Source organism: Capra hircus, chromosome 5 (assembly GCF_001704415.2).
Source record: "Capra hircus breed San Clemente chromosome 5, ASM170441v1, whole genome shotgun sequence".
Taxonomy (NCBI): domain Eukaryota; kingdom Metazoa; phylum Chordata; class Mammalia; order Artiodactyla; family Bovidae; genus Capra; species Capra hircus.
Genome location: NC_030812.1, coordinates 43,031,797 through 43,054,594, shown reverse-complemented (window position 1 = coordinate 43,054,594; position 22,798 = coordinate 43,031,797). Strand labels below are relative to the sequence as shown.

The window sequence follows — 22,798 nt, the reverse complement described above, 5'->3', positions numbered from 1 at the left end:
GACTGGTTTCTTGCTTCCACTTTCCATAGACCCGACGTAGGCTATCGAGTCGTCACAGACAAAGGATTTAATTTTTCGCCAGCAGATGAAGCTTTTGTTTGCCAAAAGAAGAACCATTTTCAGATCACCATCCATATTCAAGTTTGGGGAAGTCCAAAATTTGTCAAAACCCAAATGGGTCTAAAGCCAATAGAAATGTTTTACTTGAAACCTTTTGGGGTTAAGGTAAGTCTTTTATTTAGTTTCATCTCATTCAGCCAATGTTTAGTAAGTGTTCCTGTTGTCTGTTGCTACATAACCATCTATCCCGAAACTTAGCAACTGAAAATAATAACACTCATTGGTTTGGATCAAAAATTTGCCCATTGGTCAGGGCTCGGCTCTACTCAGGAGTCATTAGCTGGATCCACTTTCCAAGATGGCTCACGTGAGTGTCTGTAAGTCTACTGGCCATCAGCCAGGAGCTCAAAGAGGGCTGTAGGTGGGAGGCCTTGGGCTCTTCTCTATGTAGACCTCTCTGTGGGACAGCTTGTGCTTCCTCACAGCATGGTGAATGGGCTCTAAGAATAAATACTTCAAGACGCAGGAAATAGACGCTGCCAGTTCAGAATCTGGCAGAACATCACTTCAGACTACAGCTTTAAAGTTTTTCGTGCATAAATCTTGGACTTCTTTTGCTGAGTGTAATTCGTTTATTCTTTTTGAGGCTGGTGTGTTCCCATATGCAGTTGGTTCACAGTTTTCACCAAATTCTCAAAGAAGTCTGCAACTTAAAAAGCCAAGGAACCACTAATCTATTCGACGCTCCCTCTTTCCCAGTTAACAGAGGGGAATCTGAGGCCCAGGAAAGTCACACCATTCACCCGAAATTGTAAATAATAGAGCTGTGATTAGAATGCAGGTAGGATGACTTCTGAGGGGTCAACAAGGATTTATTGCATTATTACCTCAGATCCAGCTCCTTAGGGTGGGGAATATCCATTATCTGCATACATGTTTTTCTGATCACTAACCTGGGCTCAGGCACCGAGTCTCCCAAAGTGGCGCTTCACAGCTAAACACATCAGCTGCTCTTGCTTCAAACCAAGCTCTTAAATAAAACCAATGCAAACCAAACCAAAATAAAATAAATAGCAAGCACACAATAATAAAACATATATTTCTGGTTATGGAAGTAATATGAGTCCATTGTGGACATTATGGAATATAATAGGGAAGTATGAAAGAAGAGATAAAATTCATTCATACTTGGGATCCACAATTTAATAACTTAATTTTTTCTTATTTTTTCTATTATTAAAATAAATAGCATTATATAATATCATTAAAGACTATAAAATATTATTTACCAAGATGATATGGTTTTCCATTATATCAAGATACCATATTAATTCCTGTATTATTGTAAATTTTTTGGTAATACAAATTTATTGTAAAATTTTTTTTTGCAGTGAACATCCAGGCATATTCATTTTTGTATGAGAATAAACGCCAGAATAGGCATTGCACATTGAACATATAATCAGTATTAAAACTCTTGATGTTGGTTGCCTAATTGCTTTCCAGAAAGATAGTGACTATGCAAATATCTACAAGTCATAGGGCAGATAACAGCAGACACTTGCTACTTTTCACTAATAACAAGAAGACTTTGTAGCAACTATGGAATAAATGTCATTTCCTATGTTTTATTTATTTTTACTGTTTATTGTTATTTCTTATTAATAAGCTCTGAAAGGGCTGAGATTTCTGTTAGTGTTGTCTTCTCACCTCTATTGCCTAATGCAATGCCTGATTCAAAGCAGGTGCTCAGCAAACATGTACGAAGTGAAAGAATGAATGAATGAATGAGTGCATGGAGCTGTTGAGCTGCCTTGCCCTTGTGTTTGGGCGATTTCCTGATAGCTCAGTGGGTAAAGAATGCACCTGCAATGCAGGAGACCCTGGTTCAATCCCTGGGTCGTGAAGATCCATAGTCTGCTCTATACTCCCTGTTAACCTGAAGTTCTCTCTTGTCTTGTGTTTTCTTTGTTTAGCTCTTCAGGTATTTGTTTCTTTTCTCTCCAATAGCACACTGCTTTAAGGTCAGGGTCTTTGTCTTATACATTCTTTCAGTGACTTGTGCCTCTTGCCAAGTGCTTAACATAATGCCTTGGGAAATTTTTTAAGTAATTGAAAATTATTTACTAATGAATGTTTTAATTAATAAAGAAATTAATTATGAAGTAATTACTTTTTGTTATTCTACATAGGTAGAAGCCACCAATCAAATAATTGCTATTGAACAGTCCCAAGCAGACAGAAGCAAAAAGATTTTCAATCCTGTTAAGTAAGAACTTCTTTTCTGAATTCTCTTGTGAACATATTTTGGGAAGAAAATCTATTGCCAAATTTATTTTATTTTAAAAGAATTCCATGATACAAACTAAATTAGTAATAATGTGTTAGTATTATGAACACATGCTTATCAACAAAAGTAGGTAAGATATATTGAAATAATTGCAAAAAAAATCTGTATAAAAGCCCCATCTTTTAGGTCATCATTATTTACAGAATATTTATTACTGACAACCTTGCTAACAACTTCGGTTTCCTGAGACAGATTATAATTAGATCTTTCTTTCAATTTTTCATTTAAATCAGCATGCTACTGATTGAATTGATTTTAAGGTTCTGGATCCATGCTGTGCTTATAATTCATTTATCTTGTTTCTTAAAGCACTGCTGTTAGATTGCTTAATGAGCCCTAAAATAGAAAGAATGTGGGGAACTTCCCCAGTGATCCAGTGGCTAGGACCCTGTGCTCCCAATGCAGGGGGCCTGGGTTCAATTTCTGGTCAGGAAACCAGGTCCACGTGTCATTACTAAGATCCTGTACAGCCCAAGAAATAAATGAAAATAATATTTCAAAAAAAGAAAGCCACAGGACTGGGATCATCCAAAACAATACAGTGGACCTTGCCATATCAAATAAGTGAGACTTGCTTTTTGACTGACTGGTTGGGGATGATTTGAGCCTGAGTCAGTCCTATTTGGGGAAGAAGATGGTGCTAGAGCCTGGACAGAGCAGGTGTGAGCTCAGCCTGCAGCTCCAGCGTGTACAGACAGCTCTGAACTTGCCTGGTACCTCTGGTTTTCCCTCGCTGGGAGGCTGTGTGTGGTCTACCTTAGGAGCAGACAGCTTCCCACAGTCAGGTCAGGAGAGGGCAAATGCGTGAAGGAGATGCGAAGGAGTTCACCAGGAACCTAGAGGATCTGCTTCTGTCAGGAGGAGAGCAGTGTAGCGAAAGTGACGCAGATAACAGGGTTTCTCTCCTGTTGTCGAGATCAAAGAGCCCCAGGAGCACAAGCCCTTCAGAGCCAGGTACTCTGGGCTTGAACTGTTGCTGAATGAGCATTTCTAGTCTATGAAATTAAAAGACACTTTCTCTTTGGAGGAAAAGCTATGACAAACCTAGACAGTGTATTAAAAAGTAGAGACGTCACTTTGCTGATCAAGGTCCATATAGTTAAAGCTATGGTTTCTCCAGTAGCTATGTTTGGATGTGAGAGCTGGACCACAAAGAAGGCTGAACACCAAAGAAATAATGCTTTCGAGCTGTGGTGCTGGAGAAGACTCTTGAGAATCCCTTCAACTGCAAGGAAATCAAACCAGTCAACCGTAAAGGAAATCAACTCTGAATATTCATTGGAAGGACTGACGCTGAAGCTGAAACTCCAATACTCTGGCCACCTGATGCGAAGACCCAACTTACTGGAAAAGACCCTGATGATGGGAAAGATTGAGGGCAGGAGGAAAAGGAGACAACAGAGGATGAGATGGTTGGATGGCATCTCTGACTAAATGGATGTGAATTTGAGCCAAGGAGATTGCGAAGGACAGAGAAGCCTGGTGTGCTGCAATCCATGAGTTTTCAAAGAGTTGGACATGACTTAGTGACTAAGCAAAGAGTAACTCCCTGGCAGCCATTCCTGACCAGGCTGGGTATTATCTTAAAAATCAGTGTCCTCCACAGTGTGATAAGAATGGGGGACTAAACATACCTCAGAATCTAAGAATGAATCAGATGTGATCAAGAACTATGTTCTCTTACAGTCTCTTGGTATTTTTGCTGTTTGCTTTAGAATTAACCTGCTGGCCGACCAGGTCACCAAAGTAACTCTGGGCCGGTTACACTTCAGTGAAACCACAGCAAATAACATGAGAAAGAAGGGGAAGCCAAACCCTGACCAGAGGTACTGGCGTGGTGTGTATGCCTTGGGCGGGTGGGGTGGGTGGGGGGGGGGTAGCTGGTTATGCTACCTGACAGCTCAGGGCCCCCAGACCCCCCTCTGGTCCCCTTGGCCTCCCTCAGCTGCTTTCCTCCCTTCTCTGACTCTGCGGTTGCCACATCTCATTCACCCTTAGACACCGTCCTTCTTCCATCCTCACACCCTGCGATGCCTCCTCTCCTGCCCAGCCTCCGGGTGGCTTGTTTTCATTCTCGCCGTGATCCTTCTGCAGCAGTCCCCAACCACCTGGATCTAATGCCTGATGATTTGGAGCGGAGCTGATGTAACAATAATAGAAATAAAGTGCACAATAAATGTAATGCACTTGAATCTTCCTGAAACCATGCCCCTTCCACCCCAGTCCATGGAAAAACTGTCTCCCATGAAACTGGCCCTTTGTGCCAAGAAGGTTGGAGACAGCTGCATTTAGAGGGACCATGTGTTCATGTCTTGTGACTGGCTGAGGGCTGAGGATTGATGGCATTTCTCGAATTCTGTGTGCTGGTCACTACTTTAATGCCCTGAGCTCCTAAGCTCTGCTGTATCCTTTTTTGACTGAAAATACATTTGCATTAATGATTTACACCTGTGATTCTCAGAATGTGCTCCCAGGACCGGCAGAGATGGTATCACCTGGACATTTATTAGAGATGCAAGTTGTTGGAACTCACTAAAAACCTACCTGATCAAAAATTTGGGGTGAGGTCCAGCAGTCTATATTTTAACAAGCCCCGCTCCAACTGATTTGATGCATGCTCAAGTTTAGGAACCACTGATTTTAGAACAAAGGTTTTGGAGTTGGAGGGAATTGAGTTTGACTGTTTGATACTGCCATTTACTAGCTGGGTGACCTTGAGCATGGAACTTAACCTCCCTGAGATTCATTTTCCTGTCCTGTAAAAACGGTTCAATACCCATACCCTTCTCCAGTAAGGTTGTTTTGGGGTTCTAAATGAAATAATGTAGATAAACTGCTTAGTCCAGCACATGGCCCATTTTGAGCACTCAGTGGATGATAGCTACTTATTATCATCATTGTAACAGTTGTTACTATTATTGACATACTTTAGTTACAGGGGGAAAGTCATACTCCCTAAGGACTGGAGACTGTTTAGAGTGCTACAGAAGAAGTTGGCAAAGTTTTTTTTTTTTTTTTAATGCAATTCTTAAAGTAAATGCTTTTCTGGTAGGGACAGTTTATATTTTGACTTTCAAGAAATGGTCTAATAAGGACCTACTGTATAGCTCAGGGAACTTTATTCAATACTCTGTAATGATCTATGTGAGAAAAGAATCTAAAAATGAGTGGACATATATATATAAGAGATTCACTTTCCTGTATAGCAGAAACTAACTTCAATAAAAAGTTTTAAAAACACATCATGCTTCTTTAAAAAAAAGAAGAAATGGTCTAATCTTAAAAATGTCTCATCAGTGGTACACATGAAGAAGCAGTTAAAACAGTGAGGAAGATCGCCTTGATAACAGTCGGAAGAGAGGGTTCTGGTTTTTGACTGAAGTCATGACTGGAGGCTGTGAAATGGGCAGGTTACATGACCAAGAGCAGATCAGGATGTGAAGGAACCTGTGCGGCTGGGCCAGCCCTGCGGGGTCACCCACCCCACCCCCCTGCCTTGGGGCCTAGGATGTGTAGCTTGGATGGCTCTGGACAAACGCACCTCTAAGGTGACTTTCTGTTGTGCGTGTGCAAGGAAATGGCCACCCACTCCAGTGTTCTTGCCTGGAGAATCCCAGGGACGGGGGAGCCTGGTGGGCTGCTGTCTGTGGGCTCACACAGAGTCAGACATGACTGAAGCGACTTAGCACTTAGCAGTGTGTGTGAGCAGTGCTGTGCTGAGGGCCCTGGGATCCAGCAGGGTAAGGCCTGCACTAGGCCAGCACTGATGGGCCAAGCCCAGTCTGCCCAGCGATGGCTGTTGTGGTTGTACAAAACAGCACACTCATCCCTCAAGCTGAGTGAAAGGCAGACCCAGAACAACAGTGAGTGAACCAACTCCTCTGTGGTTTCACAAGAGGGGCAACTTAGAGTGGAAGAGAAAATCTTTGAATATGTAAACCCATCTGGGTAAATTCTCTGTTAATTAATCAGTTTGATGGCACGCACTGTGTCTCTTGTTTCCTGATGTGCTGGCATTGGTCTGTTGTTTCTGAACTAGATACTTCATGTTGGTGGTTGGACTGTATGCTGCTAACCAAGGCCAGTTCTACCTGTTGTCTGCCCACATCTCTGAACGGATCATTGTAAGGGTAAGTGCGGTTCTTTGACTTTTCAGGATCCCATGTTTTTTTTTGTTGTTGTTGTTTTTCCCCCTGTAAGTAGACTTTACATATTTAGTGGAATGCATGAAGTATGCATGAAGTTTCTCAATTGCCAGTGATGACAAAGATAATGATAGTAATAGCAGATACTGTTATTTTAGTTTTTACATTGTGGTTCTCAACCACAACTTTTGTTTCCCATGGGTCATTTGGCAATGTCTGCAAACATTTGTGGTTGTTACAACTGGGGGTGCTACTGGCATTTAGTGGGTTAAGGCCAGGGATGCCGCTCAACACGTTCCGATGCCCAGGACAGCCCCCACAACAGAGTTACTCCTCCTCAAATGTAAGTAGTGCCATAGCTGAGAAGCCCTGGATTTTGCTGTATATTGTAGGCACTGGGCTACATAATTTCTGTATGACATCATTCTACATTGTTTCACATTTACATTACATTCTTTGCACCCAGAGGAACTTAAGAGTTCTTAAGAGGGCCTTAAGAGGGAGAGAAAGTCATCCATGAGCACAAAGCTAGTAAGTAAATGAGGGAGCCTGGGTTACAACCCAGTTCCCTCTGACCCCAAGTCCACAGGCTGGGGGAATAGGCAGGAAGGCATCCCATGCCCCAGACTGATCGGTGACCCCAGAGACTTCTAGGCTGCTGCCCAGAGCATAGTAATGGCTCAGCATGTTTTGCTGAATGAATGATTGGTCACAGCTCTGGGCGGGAGTCTTGGCAGGCACAAAAACATAAAGCTATTGGCAGCTGCAGCTGCAGCTGTGTGAGGCCAGGCTGGCCAGCACAGAGAATGCCAGGGCCATGAGGGAACAGGTAACCACAGGCCTGGCAGCCCTGGGAGGGGCTGTTTGGTGATGGGTCTTTGAAGTGTCACAGGGAGACGTGCACACTCCAGTAGGGAAACTGGTTTACAGTGGGGCATGCCCACTGAACTGGCTGTTAAACTTAGGCCTGGGGGCAAGTGCTGCCCATTTGGGGAAGTGAGTCTTCCACAGCTTGCCTTGAGCTGTTCTCAAACAAAGGGCCCTCTGTGTAATTCCTTTAGTCAATAAAAAATAACAAGCCATCTATTAGTGGAACTCTTGAAACTACATCTCAGAGTTTTATTGGAAGCAAAGTAATGATGGAAATGAAGTAAAACACTGGTGCGTCCAGATATCCGTGGGTGAGGCCGGCTGTGTGCCCGCCAGCACGCATACCCGGACTGTGTTTCTCTGGGGCCAGATCTAAGCTTCGGCAAAACAGCATCCTCTGGGGCAAAGGCAGGTGGGGCCCCTCCTTAGGTCATGAGCCAAGGGCAGAGGTTAAGCCCACACCTCACCCAGGTTCGGGGTGGTCTCTGACACCTCACCTGCTGTCATCTGGGATTGCTTTGGTGTGCTAATACATGTGATTTAAAGTCAAGTCTGGAAACCTAGGTTGCTTATTTTTTCTGATTCCTCACAGGAAGGAACAAATACAGGCAGTGCCTTTCTTTTTAATGTTAGGGTAGATCAGATACCATGAAACTGCTGCTTTGAGTGGTCAAATTCATGCTTAAGTCAGGCAGTCTGCTAGTCACCTGCGTACTTTAAATAATTTACCTGGTGTTGAGATTTCTCCATTTCCTGCCGACAGCCCCTGCAAAGCTCTGCTTAGGCTGCCGTGCAAGTCTCCACAGCAGCAATGTGAGAGGGGAACGTGGCCGGACACGCTGTTCCCAGAACTCTCTGTTAATGGGCTCTTTCTCGTACCCAAAGTTCAAAGAGAATTTAACTCATAATGATGACCCTGAGAAGTCCAAAGTTTCTGCAATTCATGTTAAGTATGACTATTGAAAAAATTCTGCTTAGTATAGATTGGATGTCATATTATTCACTAAGTTTTTATTTTTAAAAATGAATGTTCCAGATTCAATGGCTTTCTTCTACCCATAATTTTTGGTTAAAGAGAATACCCTATTCTATATGTATGCTGGATAACTCAAGGGTTACCCTAACAACAATGAGGAAAAAATATGATCGCAATAATATCTTTTCTCACACTGGAAATATCTTACTGAGATTATTTTGTTCTAACCCCAAATGCAGAGTGAAAACAAATGCAGACTTTTGCATTATTTAAGCATATAATGTTTAAACCAACTAACAGAAAAACTGAATTTAAGAAATGGCATTATTGTTTGAATCAGTGAGTTTTAGAGAGCACGTTTCCTGCCCCTGAGATTCTAAAGGGTACTAAACAGGTATATGTACCATGGATTGAGCAGAGGGCAGACCAGCCTATATTTTACAAAAAAGCCAGATATGCCCTCTTGGGCCAAGGTCTGGGTCTATTAGTTCGAGTTCTAGAATGAAGGAAGAGAAATGTGACAAAGATAAGACTTGACCACATTATATGGAGACCTGAAAATTGCGTTTAGCAAATCCAGATTCATTTTGAGAACTGAGTCATTTTTCCCATAGCAGAAATTAACACAAGGGTGAATGTATGGAGGAAGGTTGGGCTTCCCAGGTGGCTCAGATGGTAAAGAATCCACCCACAATGCAGGAGACCTGAGTTTGATCCCCGGGTTGGGAAGATCCTCTGGAGGAGGGCATGACAACCCCTCCAGTATTCTTGCCTGCTGAATCCCCATGGACAGAGGAGCCTGGTGGGCTACAGTCGCTGGTGTCACAGAGCTGGACACGACTGAATGACTAAGCGCAACGCACACAGCTTGAAGACTGCAGTCGATGAATTTCAGGCCTCAAGGGGGAGTTCAGGAGACCAAGCTTGTCAGAATTCTCTGAGGAGAGGGAAACAGGGGCAGGATCCAGCAATTGTTCATCCAGATTGTCAATCAAAACAGCTTTGGAAAGATATTTTGGTCCCATACTGTAAATTGACCAATTTAATGGAAATTAAAGCTCACTCCAAAGAACAGATTTGTTTCCCAGCTCTTTGTTTTGGGGAGCATTCCCCAGCAGAGCTCCTTCGGATTCTCCTTATTAACAGCTAGACTTTCCTTCAGCTCCATTCTTCTCCTAAAACACATAATTAAACCTGGTTGGAAGGGCTATGTTGCGAGCAGGAGGGATGATCAGATTTGTCCACCTTTCCAAGACATGCCAGGGTTTCCTAGTTTTGAAAACCACTAATTTATTCCAGCTTATTTTTCCAGAAGAATAGAAATGGGCAGACCCCCCCCCCAAATTCTCTTTTATTGCTCTGCAACCACAGTACCACAAGGTGGGAAAGCCAGACCCGGGATTGGGAAAGACAAGGGAAAGAATGCAGATGCAAGGATGGTGAGGGATGAGGGGAGAGCAGAGCCACGCCAGGTGCCATCTCTGTTTTCCCTGGCCCTTGCCCATTTCTGACCACAAACCTCCCTTCCCTTCCCCTACACACAATCGAGCTGTGCGCACACACACATACACACACACACACACCCCTCTTCTGAAGTTCAGATGAATTTTTATTTACCCAAAGGAATCAGTGGGTAGAGCAATGTCTGTCTCACTGTGCAGTTGGAGTTCAACAGAACAGCCTACTAACTATAGAAGGGGTAACTCATGAGCCCTTTCATAGTGGTATGGAACTAGTGTATGACATAAAGAAGTTATTCTTTTTTTTTTTTTAAGAAGTTATTCTTAAACTATGTTAAGAATAAGAATCCCCTGGAGAGCTGGTGGAAACACGGATGCCTGGGTCCCACCTCCACAATTTTTGGGTCAGTAGGTTGGAGATGTCTGAGAATATGCACTTCTTTTTTTCTAATTTATCTTTTTAAATTCAGTTTTAATTTTACAATTGCTTTACAATATTGTGTTGGTTTCTGCTGGACAGCTATGTGAATCAGCCATAAGTATACATATATATACTTATGTATGTACACCCTCTTCAACCTCCCTCTCACCCCCACCCCATCCCACTCTTCCATGTTGTCACAGAGCACCGGGTTGAGCCCCCTGTATTGTAAAGCAACTTCCTCCTCACTTCAGTTCAGTTCAGTCACTCAGTCATGTCTGACTCTTTGTGAGCCCATGGACTGCAGCACGCCAGGCTTCCCTGTCCATCACCAACTCCTGGAGTCCACTCAAACTCATGTCCATTGAGTCGGTGATGCCATCCATCCAACCATCTCATCCTCTGTCATCCCCTTCTCCTCCTGCCTTCCATCTTTCCCAGTATCAGGGTCTTTTCTAAAGAGTCAGTTGTTTGCATCAGGTGGCCAAAGTATTGAAGTTTCAGCTTCAGCATCAGTCCTTCCAATGAATATTCAGGACTGATTTCCTTTAGGATTGATGGGTTTTATCTCCTTGCAGTGCAAGGGACTCTCACTAGCTTCCCACTAGCAATCTGTTTTACATACGGTGATGTATATGTTTCACTGCTACTCTCTCAAGATTATGCATTTCCAGCAAGCTTCCAGGAGATGCTGATACTGCTGGCCTGTGGACCACACTTTGAGTAGCCCTGGTAGATCACATCTCTAGGCCAATTTTCAATAGTCCTTTCAAAAGTTTCTTGCCTTCCTCAGCTCAAGCTTTTCTATTATGCTCTTTGGCTGCTCTTTAGAAGCCCAAACTGATAAAGCAAAGAAATTCAGCTTTCCTTTCCAAACGTTGCTACTAGTGATGGTTCCTGTTCCAAGCATCTGCAGGGGGCGCCATTTCCATTGTATTCTCTGTGAACAGAGCTCCCTCGGAATTGTGTAGCCCTGCAGATGCTACTGAGGGGACAGATTGATTGACTACAGGTTGGATGGTGCTTACTATGCACAGCAGATTGTATTGAGCATGAATTTGAGACCATTCATCCTCATTTTTACAAAGTGTTCATGCATACATGATTTCAATTAACTCCCGCAACCCCGCAAGATAGGTAAAGACATTATTATCTGTATTCATCAGAGAAAACTTGTAGAGAAACGTTAAGTAAGTGTCCCAAAGTCACACAGCCAGTTTGTGTCACAACACAAACCAAAATGTTCAGGTCATCCCTAAATATGTAAGGCTGTGGCAAATAAAAGTATTCTATAAACTTTATTTTGGCATTTGAGAGCAATCAACCACTATTGGGTCACATCTAAGCACAAATTTGTGATCCCAGAATGTTTTTCTGTGGTTCCATTTCAGTTTGCTTTGATACATTAACACTCCTGTTACTAGAGAAGGAAATAAGTTCACAGATTTTATAATAACATTTTCCATTAGTAAAGAGTCTGCCTGCAATGCGGAAGACCCAGGTTTGATCCCTGGGTCAGGAAGAATCCCCAGGGAAGGAAATGGCTACCCACTCCAGTATTCTTACCTGGAGAATTCCATGGACAGAGGAGCCTGGCAGGCTATAGTCCATGGGGTCACAAAGAGTCAGACACAACTGAACACACACACATTGCTGAGGAGGAATCCTCTTCAAGGCTCTGTATTTCGAACCTTGTAGATCTATGGACCATTCCAAAATGATTTGAATATGTTTTAGGAATTTGAGTTTTCATTTGATGAAAGCCAAGTGAGATTCTTATAATTGTTCCCCCCAAATTGAGCCTACTTATATCTGCTGTTCCAGTACTATCAGGTTACCAACAGGATAATAATTATCCCAGAGCTCATTAAGAAAAAGAAAATCCATCACTGTCCTGTTTTGTTTCCTTGAAGTGGCTCATTATGTTCATAGTAGAGGAAAATACATCAGCATTTTATATGGCATACCTTTGGATTTAGTTGACTGCTCACTATAAGAGGATTTGAGTCAAAGCCAAATTGCCATTCACAACCAAGGAGGCTCTGGGGACCTTCCAGAAAAGCTCTTTGTTCAAGTGAATTCACACCAAATACTGTTCAAAGTTGCTGTGTTTTCTTTCCCTGCTTTTGTCTGTGTGGTGTCAGTGGTTGAGTCTTCCAAGCAGATCAGGGTTCAGACAGGTGGCAATGAAACTGGAAGTAGAAGACACCTAAGTTTCCTAACTGAACCCGAACTTCGCAATAAACTTTGAGATTTCTTTTCATTACTATTTGTAAACTAGTAACACACGACTACAGTAAAAACATTCAAATAATACCAAGAGAGTAGGTAGAGAAGGGTAGGTAATAATTTTAAAAACATTAATTTTGTTGTGAGGATTTTGATGGATTCATTGATTCCCTACTCAAAGATATGTGGAAATATGGGACTTTCCTTGTGGTTCAGGGGCTAAGACTCCACGCTCCCACTGCAGGGGGCCCAGGGCTCAATCCCCAGTCAGAGAACTAGAGTCCACGTGCCACAACAAAATTTCCTGAATGCCACAACTAAGACCCAGTGCAGCCAAGTATATAAATAAATAGTTTTTGAAAAGATATGTGGAAATATGTTCACTGGCTACAAGGAAATGGGGCAGAGGGAAAGCAGTAAAGTAGAAAATTATTTGACAAAAAATTTTTATATAACAATAAAACCTCCAAAGCTTTCTCTAGTCTGATAGATCCACTTGGATTTTCCTTGAAGACTGCATTCAGCCAGGGCTGCTTCTATGCAATACCACACAAAAGCCAAAGTTAGAATCATTATTTAATAATCAAAGGAAGTATAACTGCAACTCTAGAACTTACTAGATTTGTGACCTTGGGAAATAGGCTTATTCTTTTAAAGTCTCAGTATAGTAAAAGGAAGATAATGGTCTTATCTCATGGAATTGGGGTGTGGATTAGCACTCAGCAAATGTAGCTGTTACAATGCTTCCTTCAGTATCATTTGTGCTTAGGGAATAGCTGAGGAGAAGGAAATGGCAACCCACTCCATCATTCTTGCCTGGAGATCCCAGGGACGGGGGAGCCTGGTGGGCTGCCGTCTACCGGGCCGCACAGAGTTGGACACGACTGAAGCAGCTTAGCAGCAGCAGCAGCAGAGGTGTATGAATTATGCTTGTGTTGTCATTTGCTTGTCAACTGTATATGAAATCATAAACATGAAGGTGATTTGAAACTATAACAGGGCTAGCTTTAGCATTCATGCAAGGGCTTTTAAAAATGATCTGAGCTTTAATACACTTGTAATATTTTCTGACATAATATTCTGGTTCTAAATCATTATTATTTTCCCTAAAAAGATATTCATTTTGAGGTTTTTTTCTTCTTCTTTATCATCCACCTACGATAACTGACACATTTTTAGTTCCATATAGAGACCGGATGTTGCAAACCATCACATGCTGAGCTCCTGCTGGTGGAGTCAGGGGCGGGGGTCTGTGGAGGATACAAAGCATTTAAAGGAGACTTCCTTGTTCTCCTGGGCTGCAATTATTAGAATATATCAGAATGTCCCATCTGACAAATGATTCTCAAGTGAAAAACTTAGCAAACATTCCACTTTCCTTTGAGGAATACAGCAATCATTTGTTCCTATGTCCATAACTTTAATTGTAATGTATTCATGTATTTTTTTCTAGGCCTCCAACCCTGGGCAATTTGAAAATGACATTGATGCATTATGGCAGCGAGGACAAGTTCCAGAGTCTGTCGTTTGTCACGGTCGAGTGGGCATAAACACAGATGCACCAGACGAAGCCCTGGTTGTCTGTGGCAACATGAAAGTGATGGGGACGATTATGCATCCCTCTGACAGCCGGGCAAAGCAGAACGTCCAGGAGGTGAGCAGGGGGCAGGCCTCGGACACCTCCTCTGACACCCTAGTCAGGAGTTCTGGGCTCTCCTGGCCTCTGACACACTGGGCACGAGGCGGCTCTCCACGTCACCTGCGGGCGTGAGATAAACAGGGCGCTTAACAGTTATGAGCGTTGGAGTTGTTAGGTGTCTCTGCTGAAACTATAATGCAGCTCCTACCCGAGAGAATGCATTTACCTCCCAGGAGTAGTGGGCCGTGACAGCGTGACACTGGCTTCACAAGCAAGAAGTCTCCGAGTTATTTTCCACAGGCTGCTGCTTTTCTGTTGTCAGCCACTAGAGCTTGCCTTTCCTTTTCATCTCCACACTTTCATCCCCCTGTTCATCTTCTGAGCGCTGTCTTAGGTCCGTTCTTGCTCATATTTCTCCTGGGCCTCTCCACCGTCTTCCTCCCAGAGTCCCTGGTACCAGGCCTGCCAGCCACTGTCTTCCCTGCTCAGCATCCTTCTGAGAACACTTAGAGAAACTTCACCTCCTCAGTCCTCACTCAGGCAACCCCATCCATCATCCCCAGTTTCCAGGTCAAGACTTTTTCCCTCTGTAATGAGGCATGCATGCCTTATAAAAATCAGAAATCAGGCCTTGAAAGCAGGAGGCTACTTGTCCACTTTGGGCTTGCCTGGATAAAAATGCCTAACCCCACTGAAATGCCAGCGTCTTTGTCTATAATGTAGAGATGATGCTTCTCTGCCTAACCCCATAATTTTTAACCCATGGAGACAATAAGTACTGAATCATCTTGGAAAGTCACAAATGCTATGAAGACCTAAGGGGTCAGGATGAAAATGCCAGGTCATTCCAACCTTAATTCTGTTGCCCATTCATTGCTTCTGCCCCCTCCCCACCTTCTCACACATACTGCGTCTCCTGTAAATATTTTTGAGGCAGTGGCAGAATGGTGTTTTTAAATCTCCTTTCTGTATTCTTTCTCAGTTAATAGGAGACTTAATTTGTAAATCACTGGCCATGCTACCGGACTGCATTCCTTTCCCAGTGCAGATCTGCATGGGTTTTTCTAAACTAGCCAAGGAATGTCCTCGTTGGCTGAGAGAATCCCAGAGAAAGGCTGTAATGGTAGACTTTTATACTGATTGCAAATTTGCGGTTCATGTTAGAAGAGCTGTGACCTATTAGCTGGATGGGAACTCTCAGGGCTGGGAGGTTCTCATATACGTTTCCAGATACCAGCCTTAGATACCATGCTTCTACCTTTTAAAAAGAGATGAACTGTCTGTGCTTCAGATCACACCAACTCAAACTCATCCTTGCAACTGGCTCTACAGTCCCCCACCAGGCCTTATCTAAATGTAAGCGGAAGATGACAAGTGGGGAGAGTCCTCCATAATCCCTCCTGCTACCGTTTATCAAATGTCTTCATTGAATGATGTTCCTTGGTTTGAAGAAAATATATTGTCTTAAAATAACAAGGTTCCCTGGAACTTCTCAAATCCCTCCAGGAAGCTTCTCCATAAAGTACAGTGTCACCCAATCAAGGCTCTAGATGAGATGTTCCTGTGTCCCCTTCCTGCCCAGAGCAACAGGAAGGAAGAAAGAAAAGCAAGTCCCTGGTTAGGAGGCTAGTCTGAGCCCTGATTCTGATACCTACTTGCCCAGGAACTTTGGCCCAGACATGCTCTATGCCTCTATTTATTATTCTGTGAATGGGGAATACACATATTCATTTCGCTCACATTAAAGGATTTTTCTAAGCTCATATATGGGAAACATTTTATAGATGTATACAGCTAAGCAGATATAAATGGATATTACTATTATTGACATAAAAATGCAAGTTATATACATAATTCATCCATTATTTCACATTAATATTTTTGTCTTTCATAAGTCTATCCACACTTATAAAATGCATGCCTCTAGAAATCTTATCTATCTCATTCGCCAGAGAGATGATGGTAATGTTGATGATGGTGCTGACAGATACGTGAGCTTCATCTTCCCTTCTCCCTGACTCAATTTTCCCAACTTTTAAAAGAAGGCCATTTTTCCAAACATGCCAGGAAGTGAAGCTTGGTTGATCTGATTGGAAGCATAGGGCTGGAAGCTTTTTCCCATTCTTTAAGGAGGCATGATAACCAGAGCTGGCTTCTGGATTAGCTGCTGTGAAACAACTGCTGTGGCTACACCGGTGCCTGGTACTGTGATGGGAGGACAAATGTCAGCTGCTGAGTGCCTGACTGCATCTCCTTGCTCGAGGCAGTGGGGAGGGAGCTTTGCAGATAATAAGTACACAGGCATCCTGTGTGGAGAGGCCTGGAGGAGATTTCTTTGACTTATGTGGACTCATATCCAAGACACAGAGACGGTAAAGCAGATGTGACTAAAACCTGCAAAACAGAAGCTCTGGAAAATGAGATGGGCCTCTGGAAAGAGCAGTTTCACTTACCTAGACATGGCGTTTACTGAGGCGATAATAACCTGGAGAAGAAACACAGCTTTTACAATGGAAACTGAGCAAAATTAGGGTGGAAAGGGTGTGCTGAGAACCAAAGGGGCATGAAGAATAGCAATGTCAATGCAAAAAATTAATGAATAAAGAAGTTGAACGTAGAGTGCATCAGTCAAATTCTGTGGTAAAGGCTGAAAATAAGGCAGCAAAGGCCTAAACAAGAAAAGCCAGGGGGAAAAAAGTCAGTTAAGGTGAAATGATCCAGACCATTTCAGTTGGTCTAGAACGATGGTCTAGACCATTTCTCCCAATTGCACCAGCAGTGTGCTAGTGAAAGAAAAAGTGTGATGAGCTCAAGACAGCCAAACATGCAAAGTCTCCCTTCAGGGCCATGAGCCACATCAGAAGTTCAGGGTGAGCTGGTGCCATTCAAGCTGCTCCTGATGGGAGACTGATAGCCTGGGCTGTGGGCCATGTGTAACGAGATCTCCCTCCCTAAACAGACTGGAGTCCGTGGTCTGTGATGTCTTCTCCGCGGTACAATGCTTGAGTTAATGGTATGGAAACCTTGAGTGTGGGATAGCATGACAGAGACAACCATTTGCATTCACAGTCAAAACTTTCCAAAGCTGCTGTGGGCAAGATCAGACGCCCAGATTCACTCACTAGGCTGTTACTCAACACACACCACTGAGCAAGGCATGGGGTTGAATGGTGGCCTGGGTACAGTTCCTAGCAGAGGATTCCAAGGAGGCACAGCCCTTGTCTCTGGGGGTTTCCCTGGGCCACTGTACATGCCACAGGGAACATGCAACTCAAGCTGTGTATATTTAGCTTTGGAAAGTCTACAATCCAGCATTAGAAGTCATGAGAGCATTTTCTTAGATAAAGATTGTTCTAGAAGGTGTTTAGCTCCCCAAGTCAACCCTTAAAATTTTCTTTGGCCACAAATCTGTCTGAATACAATGGTAGTAGTCCTAGTGAATCTAATTGCTATGTCTGGGAATATGTCTTCGGGGAAAACAAAGTCAAGAATCCCACTTAGACAGCAGGAGTTATTTTCCCTCTGTATAGCCTGGACTGTTGGCATGAGGGCACATTCTCCTCTGGCTTCCCTCTGCAACAAAGAGACTGGCACTGCCTCCGCTTTGCTCTCTGATGGGCCATCATGCAGGAACCAAGGGGATAATGAGAAGTAGGCCAAGTGGGCACAGGTCTCCCAAGAGTGCAGGGAGTCGGGGCCAGGGCGGGGCCTGGCTAACTGTCTCCTGATTGACCCTGCCTTCGATTCTGTTGGTGTCAGTGATGGTTCTGCCGTTTCACTACCTCCATTCTTTCCTTCCTTCTTTCCTTCCTTCAAAGTCTGGGTGCCTGTTACCTATCAGACACTGTGCCAGGTGCCCTGCAGGTTCTTAGATGGTCAAGATCCAGGTCTCAGCCTCAGGGAAGGAACGTTCATGAAAATTTAACCTCTAGATAAGAACTACTCCTTGAGTCTCCAGGGCTTGGCATAGTATCTGGCACAGAGTAGCTACTCATTTTATATTGTTGAATGAATGAAGTGGCTCACAGTGACAGGTACACACAGGGCAATGTGAGACTCTGCTCCATCTGGGTACAGCTGGCAAGACTCTCCTTGCTCTGGCCATCAGCTGTGCAGTCTAGACACACCAAACTCTGCATTCGGTCTTAATCCAGGGGATTTGCTGCCTCAGGACTTGGCTTATGGTGTTCTTTCTGCCCAGCATCTCTGTCTTATTCTTACCCTTTCCACTCCCTTCCCTAGCTGACACCTGCCTTTGACTAATTTCTATCTTTTATTTATTTACTTATTTGGCTGCACCGGGTCTTAGCTGTAGCATGAGAAATCTTAGTTTCAGCATGCAGGATCCAATTCCCTGACCAGGTATCAAACCTGGGCTCCCTACATTGGGAGTGTAGAGTCCCGGGCCCTGGACCACCAGCGAAATCCCACTCCTATCTTAAAGTTATTAATTTATTTAATAAATATTAGTTAAGCACCTACTACACGCAAGGAATCGTTATAGAAACTGGTGATATGGTGACAAACAGAAAACCATGGGCTCAAACACATCCTCACCCTCACAAGGGTATCTATTCAATAGAATAAGACCGTAGAGGTAACTCACTAGTTGTTTGGTGATGAACTGATTAATGCCTGCATGTAAGGCAGAGGGAGCCTTCCTAGTCTTGGAGGTCAAGCAATGCTTCTCTGGTGAAGGGGTGTTTTAAATTGGGGACGTGGAGGTAGAGGAGCAGGAAGGAAGTGCTTCTGAGGCAGGAAATGCCCTGAGCAAAGGTCTTGACCTTGTGGAGGGGCAGAGTGTGTTTGAGAACTGAAATAAGCCAAGGTCTCTGTTGGGCTTCACCAGCTCTGGTAAGCTCTTTTTCACAGTCCCCTTAGAATACATTAGGTACCTCCTTGGAGTTGATGGGATTCTCTTTTCATAACTCCATCCTCACCTGCATTTTTCACATTGTAATATAATCTTATGGGATGAGTCTGTCTAGACCATGGACTTTAAAAGAACAATCATTTTGAAGTTCCAACGCTTAGTGTAGTACCTGCTATATCAAAGGTGATTGGTGAATATTAGTCAAATGAAGCAGTGAATGAATGAATTGAACTAAGCTTTTGATGACAGCAATGATCAAAACAGCTGTGAGTTCCCTGACAAGTACCTGAAATAAAGTTGGTCCATTTATCCAGTTAAGCACCAAGTCACAACTTCTGATACCAGCCAAATGGATGAACAGAGAGCCTTTCTAATGTTGGAAGAATTTTCCTGCTCACTTGACAGAGTGAGTGCAGGGAGGAGTTAAGGGCCAAAGCAGGGATTTCTTAAAACAACAGAAAAGCATTTCTAGTTGTTCCAACATATAGATGATGTCCAGGTGGTATATTTTTAATTGCCAAGAGATGCTGGTTTCATAATCAAGTTATGTTCCCTAAAAGAAAATTTAGGGACCCACATAGTACTGCCAACTTTTTAACTTGTCAAATTAGGTCATTAAAAAAATCGATCATGCTATTACTATGAATTCATTTTTTAAAAACTCTAGTTGAAAAAGAAGTCTTTGAATCAGCACATTTAGCCCTAGGAAAATTCCACTATATTGTCTTTATCGTTACCATTTTGCTAGCACCCATGAAATTTATTTTGAGCAATTTGCAGTGATAGTTGGGAGTGTTTGAACTACTTCTGTAAGAGTGGTCAGCTCAGAGGAGGGCCTCTGGGTAGGGTGGTTTAGGGGAGAAGTCACCTATAGGAAGGAACCCTGAATTTTGAGGGACCTGCTGGTGGGTCATCTGGGCTTGCAAACTGCGCCTTGAAGAAGTTTTCTCCAGCAAGATGTCCGCCAGCAATTCAATGATATATTATATACCCATTCGTCAAATGGTGTTACTTGAACTAAGCCCTGCTCTTTTAATTTATAAATACAAGGTTGGCTGTGTTTGTTGAGTGCTTACACCATGTTCTCCTTTGGAAATGATACCTTGCCATTTTGGACAGCACTTGTTTCTCTCTAAGGTCGGCCAGCTCCATTCTCAAAAAGATGGTTTAACTCTTAGCAGAGAGAGGTGAGGCCAGAGTAGTGAATGAAGGACCTTTTGCCCTGTGACTTATTTAACTTTCATTTGTCTTATTTGTCTTCGGCTTTGCTGGCTCTTCTCTGCTGCATGGGATTTGCCTCTGGTTTCTGCGAGCAGGGGCTGCTCTCTAGCTGCAGTGTGTGGACTGCTTATTGCGGTGGCTTCTCTCGTGGAAGCACAGACTCTAGGGCACTCGCGTTTCAGCAGCTGCAGCACCTGGGCTCAGTAGTTGCGGTGGGATCTAGAGCGTGGGCTCAGTCGTGGTGGTGCAGGAGCTCAGCTGTTCCTCCCCATGAGGACTCGAACCCGTGTCCCCTGCACTGGCAGGCGGAATCTTCACCAGTGAGCCACCAGGGAGGTCCTTTATGTCTTTAAAAATGTTTTCCCCTGTAATTTAGCCATTTAATTCTGGCTCATTTTATAAACCAGTGGATGGAGGTCACTGACATGAATTTTGAAACTTTCGCTTCTTGGAGGAGAAAAACATAAATTTCTCTTAAAATAGTTTGGGCAAAAGGAAAGGACAGTCCCACTGCCAACATTCTTTGTCTCTCTGGGTCACCTGAGTGTTAATTTGAATAACAAACATCTACGTGCGTGAAATCTGCTCTTTAATTCCATTAGGTTGACACAAACGAACAGCTGAGAAGAATAGCCCAAATGAGGATTGTCGAATATGACTACAAGCCTGAATTTGCGTCTGCAATGGGAATAAACGCTGCCCATCAGACAGGTACACACACAAACTCGCTTCTTGATTTTATGTGCTTGACTATTCACGTTTTAATTCCCACTTCATCTAGAGGCTGTATGCCCATAGCTCTTGACAGCATCCTGTCGTTCTAACATGTCCCCTGTGAAAGCTATAATCACCAGAACAGGGCAGGTTAAAGAAATTGCTGTGTCATCTTTACTCAACAACCCCCCAGCCCCAACTCCTGCACCCCAAGGTACTGGTGGACGATTCTGAATGCGTTGTTTCTCTTCCCCAGAGTCCTCTTGCTCATGGGATGAGGGCTAAGGGGCAAACAGCAGAACAAACAGCCCTGGACAGCCTCTGGGTAGAGGGGGGAAGGTGGTCAGGCTGGTGGTCCAGTCAGAGGAAAGGCAGAGTGGTGTCTATACTCCAGACCAGGAATTCTAAAGAAACAAGGACCATTTAGGGATCAGAGTCCGCCTGCAGAAAAAGAGAGAAAATTAAGCTCCAGCCTTACGTCTATGCACAGGAATTTTTTTTATTTATTTATTTATTTTTTATTTTTATTTTTTATTTTTTAAATTTTAAAATCTTTAATTCTTACATGCGTTCCCAAACATGAACCCCCCTCCCACCTCCCTCCCCACAACATCTCTCTGGGTCATCTCCATGCACCAGCCCCAAGCATGCTGCACCCTACATCAGACATGGACTGGCGATTCAATTCTTACATGACAGTATACATGTTAGAATTCCCATTCTCCCAAATCATCCCACCCTCTCCCTCTCCCTCTGAGTCCAAAAGTCCGTTATACACATCTGTGTCTTTTTTCCTGTCTTGCATACAGGGTCGTCATTGCCATCTTCCTAAATTCCATATATATGTGTTAGTATACTGTATTGGTGTTTTTCTTTCTGGCTTACTTCACTCTGTATAATTGGCTCCAGTTTCATCCATCTCATCAGAACTGATTCAAATGAATTCTTTTTAACGGCTGAGTAATACTCCATTGTGTATATGTACCACAGCTTTCTTATCCATTCATCTGCTGATGGACATCTAGGTTGTTTCCATGTCCTGGCTATTATAAACAGTGCTGCGATGAACATTGGGGTACATGTGTCTCTTTCACAGGGATTTTAAGGCACTTATCCTTTCCAACTTTGGGCTCAGAGTCTCAAGAAAGAGTGGAGAAAACAACACTCCCACTTTTAAAAAAATTCATTTATTTTTTAATTGAAGGATGAATGCTTTACGAAATTGCATTGGTTTCTGCCAAACATCAACATGAGTCAGTCATAGGTATACATATTTTAATCTTAGAGTGGTTCTGGGATCCCAATTCCTCTTTTGCTTCAAATGCCTTGTAGATCAAAGCCAACACTGAGGAGGGATAAGTATCTATTTGCAAAGACATCCTGTTCACCATTCCCATTCGGGGAAAGGTCTTTTCCTGACGAAACCTGATGGAGTGTTTGTGTCTAGGAATGATCGCCCAGGAGGTGCGAGAGATCCTGCCCAGAGCTGTGAGGGAGGTCGGCGATGTCACCTGTGAAAACGGAGAGACGTTGGAGAACTTCCTCATGGTGGATAAGGTAACCCCTGAACAGATAGCTCCCCTAGGACTTGAACCCCACAAGTGAACCCCCTTCTGTGGCCAGATTATTCCATGTTCGATATTCACTGTGCCCTGAATATCCAACCAGGAAATGGGACAGTAAAAAGAATTCTTCACTGAGCTGTAGAGTAAGCAAGTATTAATTGTCTCACACTGGTCATAGGGACCAAAAAAGAAGTCGCGTTAGCGAAAAAGGGGAAAGACCACACACAACACTGGAGACCACGGATCTTGTCCGAGGAGCAGTGGGCCTGGGAAAG

General features: G+C 43.4%; 1 protein-coding gene across 1 annotated transcript in view; it reads left to right on the top strand.

Annotated features, from left to right (window-relative positions):
- The window catches only part of MYRFL (myelin regulatory factor-like), a 92,969-nt gene that overhangs the window by 27,970 nt on the left and 42,201 nt on the right, over window positions 1-22,798 (top strand). The window contains exons 7-13 of the mRNA XM_018049033.1: window positions 30-225; window positions 2,253-2,329; window positions 4,126-4,236; window positions 6,450-6,540; window positions 13,965-14,165; window positions 20,847-20,955; window positions 22,406-22,515. Of these exons, the coding sequence (XP_017904522.1) occupies window positions 30-225; window positions 2,253-2,329; window positions 4,126-4,236; window positions 6,450-6,540; window positions 13,965-14,165; window positions 20,847-20,955; window positions 22,406-22,515 (895 nt within the window). The remainder of the gene's footprint in view (window positions 1-29; window positions 226-2,252; window positions 2,330-4,125; window positions 4,237-6,449; window positions 6,541-13,964; window positions 14,166-20,846; window positions 20,956-22,405; window positions 22,516-22,798) is intronic.